This window comes from Temnothorax longispinosus, unplaced genomic scaffold (assembly GCF_030848805.1).
Source record: "Temnothorax longispinosus isolate EJ_2023e unplaced genomic scaffold, Tlon_JGU_v1 HiC_scaffold_16, whole genome shotgun sequence".
In the NCBI taxonomy this organism is placed as follows: domain Eukaryota; kingdom Metazoa; phylum Arthropoda; class Insecta; order Hymenoptera; family Formicidae; genus Temnothorax; species Temnothorax longispinosus.
The window spans coordinates 347,960-358,737 of NW_027269970.1; the positions used below are offsets into that span (position 1 = coordinate 347,960).

The 10,778-nt window shown below is 46.9% G+C and overlaps 1 protein-coding gene across 1 annotated transcript; it reads right to left on the reverse strand.

The window, feature by feature from the left end:
- Nucleotides 1–5,483: 5,483 nt before the first annotated feature.
- LOC139823706 (uncharacterized) lies at nucleotides 5,484–6,733 on the reverse strand. Its single transcript, XM_071796212.1, has one exon. The coding sequence runs from the start codon at nucleotides 6,731–6,733 to the stop codon at nucleotides 5,588–5,590; it is 1,146 nt and encodes a 381-aa protein (XP_071652313.1). The 3' UTR covers nucleotides 5,484–5,587.
- Nucleotides 6,734–10,778: the final 4,045 nt, after the last annotated feature.

Below are 10,778 nucleotides of genomic sequence, written 5' to 3' on the forward strand. Positions count from 1 at the left end.
GTGTCGGATTACAACGCGAGCAAGCATCGAACGATCGGCATGCGACCCGTCGACGTTACCCCCGCGATCGCCGAAAGACTCTTGGGTACGGTGTACAGCGCGATAAAGATCGCGGGCCCGGCAAAGTTTAAAGCGGGCGACTCGGTACGCGTCAGCAAATACAAGACAATTTTCGAGAAGGGTTACACGCCGAATTGGACCACCGAGGTGTTTAAGATCGTTAAAGTGCAGCGTACCAATCCCGTAACCTATCTATTCGAGGACTATCGTGGAAAATCCGTCGCTGGAGCGTTCTACGAGTACGAGTTGCATCGCGCGACTTATCCTGACGTGTATCTCGTGGAGAAAGTACTGCGCAGAAGGGGCGACGAGGTTTACGTGAAATGGCTGGGATTCGATGGATTGCACAACTCTTGGATACACAAGAACAATGTTATTTAATTCGTGCAGATTGTATTTTTTAAAACATATGAAAAAATAAACTATGTAAAAAAATATTAAATACAAAATATCCAATGTATAAAAATATGTAAGACGTATGCAACATATAAAATGTTTGAAATATATACGATATCTTTATTAATATCCTTTCTAATATAATACGTTATCTACTATTGTGAGTTTCGTGTTCATCGTGGTGCCATAAACACATTTTTTTTTCTTGAAAAAAAAGGGGTGTTATTGCGTAGACGTATCTATTTCATACTATTTTTTTACGACGCAGTACGTGAGACAAAGGAAGAAATGCAAAACAGATAAAAAAAATTGATCAAGATTCAGTTGGAGCGAGAGAGAAAGCAAAGGGTATATAATGAGGGATGCATCAAGCCACAGTAGTATGATTTGAGAGCTTAAACACCTCGGTGATACATCTGTGCATTGATTGAGACATTTAAAATCTGTGTGCAGCGATCGAAACAGTTAAAATCTGTGTGGAGGGATCGAAACAGTTAACAATCTATGTGCAGCGATTCATCTGTGCAGCAATTCATCTGGTAAATGTGCAAATTATTATTATTTGAAATTATTGAAATGTGATGTGACATATTTTTTGTGACACCATAATTTTATAACACCATACTTTTTTTTGCCAAGAGTTTCCACAGTATGGCGGTGGTTGTGGAAGGTTTCGGGCTGAAGCTCACGCAAAAGGATCTTCACACGATGGTCGGCTTAAATTGGCTCAACGACGAAGTTATTAATTTTTATATGAATTTGCTGATCGCCAGAGGTACATCTTGGAACAAGTATCCGAAAGTTCACGTGATGAACACGTTCTTTTACCCGAAACTTCTGTCGAGCGGTCACTCGTCTCTGAAGCGATGGACCAGGAAGGTGGACATATTTGCGCAGGATCTTATTATTATCCCTATACATCTGAACGTTCACTGGTGTATGTCAATAGTAGATTTCCGCGATAAAACGATTGTTTATTACGACAGTATGGGCGGTGATAATTCGCAATGTCTGACTACGCTAAAACTATATTTACAAGATGAGAGTCTTGATAAAAAGAAACAATCTTATGATATGAGTGATTGGGAATTTTATTCCGCCATGAACATTCCGCAACAGACGAACGGCAGCGATTGTGGTGTATTCTCTTGCATGTTTGCCGAGTATGTCTGTGCAAATAAAAAAATTACGTTTACTCAGAACGACATGCCGTACTTTAGGAACAAAATGTTTAGGGAAGTAATAAATAAAAATATTGTATAAAAATTTTTTTTATTGAATAAATGTTTATAATATAAAATATAAAAGTATGCTTGATTATAATATTCCTTCCATTATACATATACGTACATATATACATACATTCATACATACATTACATACATATATATTTATATGTACATACATTCATATGTACATACGTACATACATTCATATGTACATACGTACATACATTTTATTACATGTATTGCATACATTACATACATACATGCATACATACATTATATTACATACATACATGAATCTTCACTGTTCCTTATTATGATAACTACTATGATAAAGGTATGCGATAATGTCCCCACGGCAACGTATCGGTCGAATCCGGCACGATATATCGCTTATCGTCTTACGGACTCAGAGCGATTTTCGTCTCGCAAATAGTGTACATTTCGTGCATTTTCGATCGTATGCACGACTGCGGTCGAGTCATTTCGATCTCATCGTTCAGACACCGCGTGTAGTCGTCGAACGCGATGGTACGCGCGATGACGTTGCCTTTAACACCTTTCGCTTTTTTACAGTCTTTTTTGCCATCGACTCGCAAGGCGTACATTTTTGCTCTAAGTCCAACGAATTCAGTCATAATGGCCCCGTTGTTTTCGTCCTTCATCAGGCCCGGCACTTTTTTATTGACGAGAGGCATACTGTAAGCGTTATCTACCGCGTAGTCACTCGTGTCGAACCTGACTATATCATGTTTCATGTTCTTATACGCATCGTCGCACTTGATATGATAAATCAAACTGTCCGTGTCGGTATACATAATTCTACACGAGTCGCGGTACAGGGGAGACATGTACTCGTGGTGAAATTCGTATAGGTATTTGTATAGGTATTCGTATAGGTATAGGTATCACACCTTTGACAAGTCGAAGATGCACATGCCGACGTAGTTCAGTTTGTCGAATTTCACCTCGAGTTTGCGCAGTTTGACAGCTATCAGATTTTCCGAAAACACGCTCCTGCTGTGGAAATTCGGTCGCGCGATCATTGCCTCCGCGTCGTATTGTCCGTCCCACTTCGTCAATAATTTTACATCGACGTGGTTGCGAACATTTTCCATCGTTTTCCCGAAAACTGCGTTATTTATTAATTTATATAAATTTTTTTCGAACTCATTTTTGGCCAATGTTCTAAATTTTGTATTGAGTTCGATGTAAGCGCGGAGCCACTCAGATTGAGCGAATTGCAATACGCGATGTATTTTAGTGACGTGAAGGCCATGGCTCGTGCACTGCTGCAAATTGCGATAATGAATAACATAACGCTTCTTATCGTGCAGCGTGGCGAGAAGTTTGTCCTGCCGTTTGCCGGGCGGTTTATCGCGCGTCGGACAGAACGGTAGGTCAATGTGCGCGTCGTGTTTATCCTGCGGATACTCGAGATCGACCTCGAGAATATAGCCCGTAGGCGAATCCAAAGCGATCGCGCTAAAGTCGAAATTCGAAACGTCTTCGACCCATCGAAACTCCGCGTAGGGCAGTGGTTTACACATCGCCCAGCCGTACAAGTTGTTGACATCGAAGTACATTAGGTACGACGATGGTTTCGATGAATCGTACGACTGCATGTACTTGTTGTTGGCCTGCGCGTATCTGCCGGAACATTGACTCAGACCACCGCGAATACCACGTTCGATAAACATAACCATGTCAATGTCGGTCAGCAGTTCGAAATTGACACATGTATGTTTCAGCATGGCGTCCCACGTAAAGCCTGGTAAAGTGTAATAGTACGCGGGATCAAGTCCGTAACTCGCGACGCAGCTGTCGCGGAAATTTTCAAACACGTCGGCCAACAGCAAGACATCGGTTTTCAGGTACAGATCGCTGTATTCGCCCAGGGTTCGAACGGAGAATCGCTGCCATACGTTCGCGGCGTGCGCGTAATCGCTCTCGGATACGGTGTCACCGGTCAAGGAACTGTAAAATGAATCGCGCGGCGGTAAACACGTATCCTCCAGCTTTTCGACGCTGTCCACGTATTCGTATGGAAAGATACCTTTTCGCGTTAATAATTTGAAATCGTCGTCGGATAACGCGGAAAATTTTGAACGTATAATTTTTAATTTATCATTATCTAGGAAGGATGCCAATTTTGCGAGACTCGCGCTCAGAAATTTGTACGAGTCGATGAATCTTAATTTTATATCGTTTCGCGAATCTGATCTTTCCGTGGTGTTTTTCACGTGTTTAGTAAATGAGATGTACTTTTCCTTTGTTATAGGCAGTACATCAATCTTGCCTTCGAACGCGGCAGCTATCTCCTTGATAATGAAATGCGCGTCATAGCCCGACAGATTGTGGAATATTACTGGTGTTCGGGCGCGCAATAAACGCGCCGAACGAATCGCCGAATCCGTTCCGCGAGAACGCGAGATAATTACGAATGGCTTCGTTCAGCCCTTTAACTATGAGACGACCGGGGGGTTTCAGTTACCCGCGGACTCGATTGCTTGTTTGGAAGTTGAGTGGAAGGCCCAAAAGACAGCAATTGATTTATATATGCTTTATTCGATATAGTAAAACAAAACTGACGAAACGCGAGATGTACAGAACATTCAGTGTGAATGCACTCGGCGCGCTATGATTGTCGTTTTGCGGCGCGGTTTCACATAAATTGCGATTTTCTCGAAACGCGGTTTTCTCCTACTCTATACTCCTTGGCGCGGTCCGTTGTATTGCCTTTGCACGCGGGCGGAAACGCGATCGGTATGGCTTGGAAGTGCGAACGCCCGGGGCGATGGCTACGAGAACTCTCGTTACGAGGCTGAGTACGCTCGACCTCGCTGGACCATGGCCGTCGGGAGTGAGTTTGATGGAGTTCGGGAACACTCTAAGAACTCTTAGTAGAGACTCGGAACGCCGGACCTCGTTTTGCGTGTTCCCTGGGAGGTTGGATAGGGTAGGCGTCGTCGAAGGCAGCAGAGAGCTGGAGCTAAGACGAAGTGTCGGCTCCTGTCGGAGCGCCGGCTTATATACCGCGGCGCGGCGGGTTTGTTGGAAGGGAGGCCGGCGGTCGGGCGAGCCGCGTGGGGATGCTGACGCGCGCTCGCCTTCGGCGCGGATCGGCTCCTTCCGGCGGTGCCGAACTAATCGAGCATTTCGCGTGAGAAGCGAACGAAACGTATATCGCAGTACATATAACGGTTAGATATAATTTTACATGACAAAAAATGGGGGGAATCCCCAACAACTGGGATGAAGTGAGAATCCTTATAATTCAGATTGCACGTCGAGTGTGCTGGACCTCTGTAACGCCCAGTTAAGTGGCAATGATCGCGTACACGATTATCATTTGGCGCGAACGGTTTTTCACATATGTGACATTGCGCCGCGCTGTGAAATGTCTCCCACTCGTCTCGCGTTAGGTCTACCATGCATACAATGTCGGACAATATGTTCTTTACGCGATGCGCCAATCCTTTGAGTTCCTCGACGAACCACGCGACGCAGTCATTATCGCGACGAAATCGATACGCTGATAACGTTTCATCGTACGAGCACTGTACGTAGTATGCTATACTACATACCCGATGATGTTGATAGGCGTATGACGCGTGTTCCGTCTCCGGTTGTGTCTTCTGCAGCACACACTCCAGATCGGCGTATACCACGAAGGGAAGTCGCTCTTTCCTGCTGTGGTTCTTGAAGCACAGCCACTTGTTGTCCTCACTCGGTAGTTTGATAGCGCAGTCGTTTACCTTTCGGCAGTCCACAGTGTGAGACTGCAACTTGTCGCTCGAACTAAAGTAGTGAAGACATCTGCAAAAAAAATCATAAATATAAATTTTATACATAAAATATAAAAATGATATATATATATATATATTATTAAAAAGTATAAGTACTTACCGATCACAAATGTACTTCTGACCATGATGCTTGCTCAATTGTGAGCTCACGAGACGGGATAGATGCTTAATCCACGCGAAATGTCCAACATTGTTGTCTCGCGGATCCTGCACGTACAGCAGATTCACATGTTTTTTAACACTCGTGCGGTCGGTAAGCCGTATTGGAAGAACGTTTGAAGTCTTCTTTCCCTTGATGGTATAGACATTGACGGATATATTGTTGAGTCGTTCGAATTTTTTAATTTGACTCAACGTCATTGGGAACTCAATGTCTCGTACATTCAGTACCGTTGAATAATGCGGGTATGAAGATTCCCGTTCTGAATGTCTTTCAGTTGGATGTAAGGCGGCGACCACTGACCATGCAAAACACGCATTGTCCATAGACAGCACATTGATCATCGCGTTCTTCACTTTAATGTCTTTAGGCAATTCTAAGTGACACCCCGCGCGCAAAGGATTGTACTTGTTGACGCTCACCGTCAAATTAAGGATTCGAGTCAACGCCCACCCACTGTCGCGTTCCTGGAACTCCTCGAATTTCGCTAATGTGGGCTCGATAACGTGCCGCTCGTACCAATCGCGCAAGTGCGATGTACGACAGAGTTCTATGTTATTTGTACATATACTCTTATTGTCACGTTTATCACCCGCCATAAACTCCCCGTTGAACGCGGTGTTCACTTTGACATAGTTATGTTTTTTTATAATGTCTCGCACTCGCTTGAACACTACGCTGCGGGCGTCTTCCAAAAATTGTCGCGGCTCTATATGGTCTATATTAATTACCGCACCGGTCATTATTCGCGTTTTGAACGCGGCATTAATTTCTCGCCATACGAGTTCTGCCGCGCGCGTGTCGTCACTGTTACCGGCGTTCGCATAATCACCACCGCTATGGATAAATTGTCTTTCCAATCGCGACTTCACACCCTCGAGTCGCGCTATTCTGGCAACCAACGATTGCCTCTGCCCGATCGAGAGCGGACGTTTGGCACTACTGCGAAAGTCTCGAGCTCGTGTCTCGAGCTGCTCGACGAATTCCGCGCATTGCAGCGTCCATGTGAAATATTCACCCAAGGTAGTTACTTGGTCGGACAGCTCCAACAGATCGCGTTCGGTTTGCTCGAATTGCTCCATGTTTTATTTATTCAGATTCAGGTTGTTCATCAGATTCAGGTTGTTCATCACCACGAATTCGACACACATTCCATAATGTAGACTTGTCGATTACGTCACACTCTTCGAAGGGGCACTTGCACACGCATCGATGACACGCTAGACAATGTCGATAGGTATACTGAATGTTATAGTGTTCCAACATAAATTTATAAAGACTGAAGAAAGGGACATCACAGTACCAATTATCACAATCGATAAGTTCACGTTTAAGAGTTCTTTGCACCTTATTGTCGACGGAACGGTAATAGTGTTGCAGACGCAGATTGTACCTCGCCACCACTTTAACGCACTTCCCAGTGCCTGTGTGAATTTGAACTAGCAGATCGACTAAGTGTCTTTCTATCTCACGAATAACTGTAGTCGCCCAATAGCGATACTCCTCATACTGCGACTTAAAGTCATGTTTAAACAGTTTAATGTATAAAGGATCATCACGAACTAGACGAGCTTCATATTCTTTTACCTCGTTCCGCACCTGTATGTATATTTTCCGTCTTATGTTAGACTTCCAGTCATAAGGATACTTATCGGTATTGATAACAACTCCTTGTCTAACGATGCGTTTATCGGTTCCGCGTATCCCGAGTTCGCGATTGCGAACAAACTGCACCAGTGATATTCGTTGCACATCCGTCGATTTTCGTCCTCGATCTTCATCACGCAAAGCATTGGCGATATCATCTATTGAATGGTCGCCATAGTAAAAACGGTCGCAATAGTATGGAAAGTCATCGCTTTCATCACTTTCATAGTCCGGTAACCACGAGCGATTATTGTCAAGCGTCATTTCTTCTTGCTCACTGCTAGAAAAAAATAAAAAAAATGTTCACGTCGCAAAAGCTAATGTTTGTTTCGTTGACATTCGCCGCAATCTTTAATCATCGGAGCGGGACCGTCGATGTGCGTTCGCTGTCACGGTTGGTTGTAATGTTCGTCACAGCGACGATAGGTTGTGACCGGACGTCACTCTCCGGGTACGTGGATCACACGAAAATGTGAGATTTCAGCCAGATTTGCCTATCAAACGGTCGCCACTCGGTTTGACCCATATGTACCGAGAAGGTGAGTATCGAAATTATGACACGATATTGCAACGATATCACATTAATTCTCTCTTATTTTCAGGTTCTCGACGCAGGATGTCTCGACGCCCCGACGCTGCCTCCCCACTGCTGGACCATCGATGGACAACGTGGGACCACCCTCGGAGTACCAGGTAAGTAGATAACGGATACGTTTAATTAATCGGTTAATTTCTGTTTCAGGTATTTCACCCGAGCAAATCTTCTCGCCCCGGATGGATCTCAACTGTCGCTGACTGTCCCAGATCTTCGCTGTATCGCCTACTGGAACGCCGCTGGACTTCGCTGGATCGATGCCGTAGGACAAGGTAAGTGGCAGGTAAGTAATTCGAAATTAACTTGATACTGCGTATATTAACAAACGATTGATTTATTTCAGATCGTCGTTGTGGTTTACAATTTCACGCTGACACATTTCGTCGAACGTTGTTACAAATGACTATTGATTGCCTCTCGCAATTGTAATACGAGCTATGTTTAACGCGCTAATACGCGGGAGTGCCGGTTGTTACATACCGCAGCGATAAACTACGCGCTAAGTCCGAATAGTGAGCGAATCTTAATAGCGTGTTACCCCGGTCGCGGTATCCGAGCGACTGCCTCGAGTTGCCGAGCGCTCTCGGCTATCCCACCTCGGGATCTTTTCTCCTACCACCGGGTTGTTATTCACATCCTGGTACTTTTCCGTGCCAGATGTTACCCGCTTTCACTTTTCTTTCGATAGTTTTTTTTTTTTTTCGTCGCCGGTGACGCCTGCGGTTCTCAATCTACGCCCTATAACTAATCGCACGCATCGGCATGGGTCCCACTGGACCCCGCTCCCCCGGTTCCCGGGTTCGGGTATTTCACGATTGAGTGGTCTCGCTGACCCTCCGGATTTATTTCGGCGCCTCCTCTAATGGCTTTCCATCCGTCAATTTTTTCCGGGCTACCTCGGTTTCCGATATCCGGGGGTCATCGTTTGTCCCCGCTAAACTCGCTTCCGTTATTGCTATCGCGTCGCGAGTCGTTCGGTTGTTCTTCGGGTCGCCCTTGAGGCATGTTTAGCGAGTCGGCCGCCCGCTGTGACCTCCGTGCCCTTCGGCGCGGGGGTCATTGTTATGACCCCACGATTTTCGCGCCCGTCGGTGGTATCGCGTCGCGGTTTGATGGGTCGTTGTTTGTGCGTCCCCTGGGACGACCTCCGCGGCTCAGCCTTCGGCTAAGACCTCCGTGCCCCCCGGTGCGGGGGTCATTCTCGCGACCCCGCGATCTCCGCGCCCGTCGGTGATCTCGCGTCGCGGTTCAGTGGGTCTTTGTTTGTGCGTCCCCTGAGACGACCTCCACGGCTCAGCCTTCGGCTAAGACCTCCGTGCCCCCCGGTACGGGGGTCATTTTCGTGACCCCGCGATCTCCGCGCCCGTCGGTGATATCGCGTCGCGGTTCAGTGGGTCTTTGTTTGTGCGTCCCCTGAGACGACCTCCACGGCTCAGCCTTCGGCTAAGACCTCCGTGCCCCCCGGTACGGGGGTCATTTTCGTGACCCCGCGATCTCCGCGTCCGTCGGTGATATCGCGTCGCGGTTCGGTGGGTCTTTGTTTGTGCGTCCCCTGAGATGACCCCCATGGCTCAGCCTTCGGCTAATACCTCCGTGCCCCCCGGCGCGGGGGTCACCCCCGTGTCGCCGCGATCTTTGCGCCCGCTGGCGCTATCGCGTCGGAGTTGATTTGGTTGCCCCCCGGGTCACCCCTGAAACGATTCACGCGGCTTGGCCCCCGGCTATGACCGCCGTGCCCCTCTGCGCGGGGGTCATTCGCGTGACCCCGCTATTTCCGCGTTGGTCGTTATCGGCGCTTCGCGTATCGGGTGGTTGGCCTCCGGGTCACCCCCGAGACGTATTCCGGGGTTCGGCTTCCGGCTATTACCGATATACCCTCGTTCGCGGGGGTCAATCTCGTGACCCCGCTATCTCGCGTGCCCGTCGCGCTATCTCGACCGCGCTCGTCCCGATCTGCTCTGCTTGGCTCTCCTTCCAAGGCCCGCTCGTTGGCTCGCTCGGTCGGTCATCTGCCGCTCGCCTACCGGGGTCAATCGTACCCCGGTCACCTATATCTCGGGATTCAGGTAAACGCTAGCCATATGGGCTCTTCGGACTCGCTTATCCGGTAATTCTATTCGAGAAATGTCGATGTCCGCTGCTCCCCTGGTCGTTGCTGCCCCTCGGGGTTGTCCGACTGCTCAGCTATGCGAACGGTTGCAAGGTCTGAACCTCCGAATCCGCCTTTATATGCTCCGGAAGCTTGTCCCACACGTAGTAAATGTGATCGCCGCACATTTGCAACAGAACGGTTTTCGGCACAAATTGCAGCTGTTCGGCGCTAAAATCGCGAATGTCCGAAGGTCTCGACAGCAGGACGAACATCTTTTGCGATTGAGCGATAAAAAAATCTCTTTTCCAGAGCACTTGCACGTGATAATGTTCAACCATACAATAACGAAGAAACCGCGATACTTTTCGATCGATGTATCACTCTCAAATCTGACTACTGCGGCTCGATGCGCTTCATCCCTCGTTATATACCCTTTGCTCTCTCTCTCGCTCCAACTGATTTTTTGAAAGATCTTTTCCTTTGTTTCGCGTACTGCGTCGTAAAAAATAGCGTGAAATTGTTTAGTCTACGCGATAACACCCTCTTTTTCCTCGAAAATGTTGTTTACAACGAACATGTTCCAACAGGTTCGATGCGTTATCGGGTCGATCATCGTCCCGATGACGTCATTTCTTCCTTTGTCTTTAACGTACTGCGTAGATAGATTGTTTTTTAAGTATAAATCATACTATATTTTCTTCGCGCGCATTTCTATTCAAGCCGTATATGCGACGTCCGCCAAAACTCCGGCTGTTTGAATTTGCAATCAAATATCGCATATCATAACATAGAA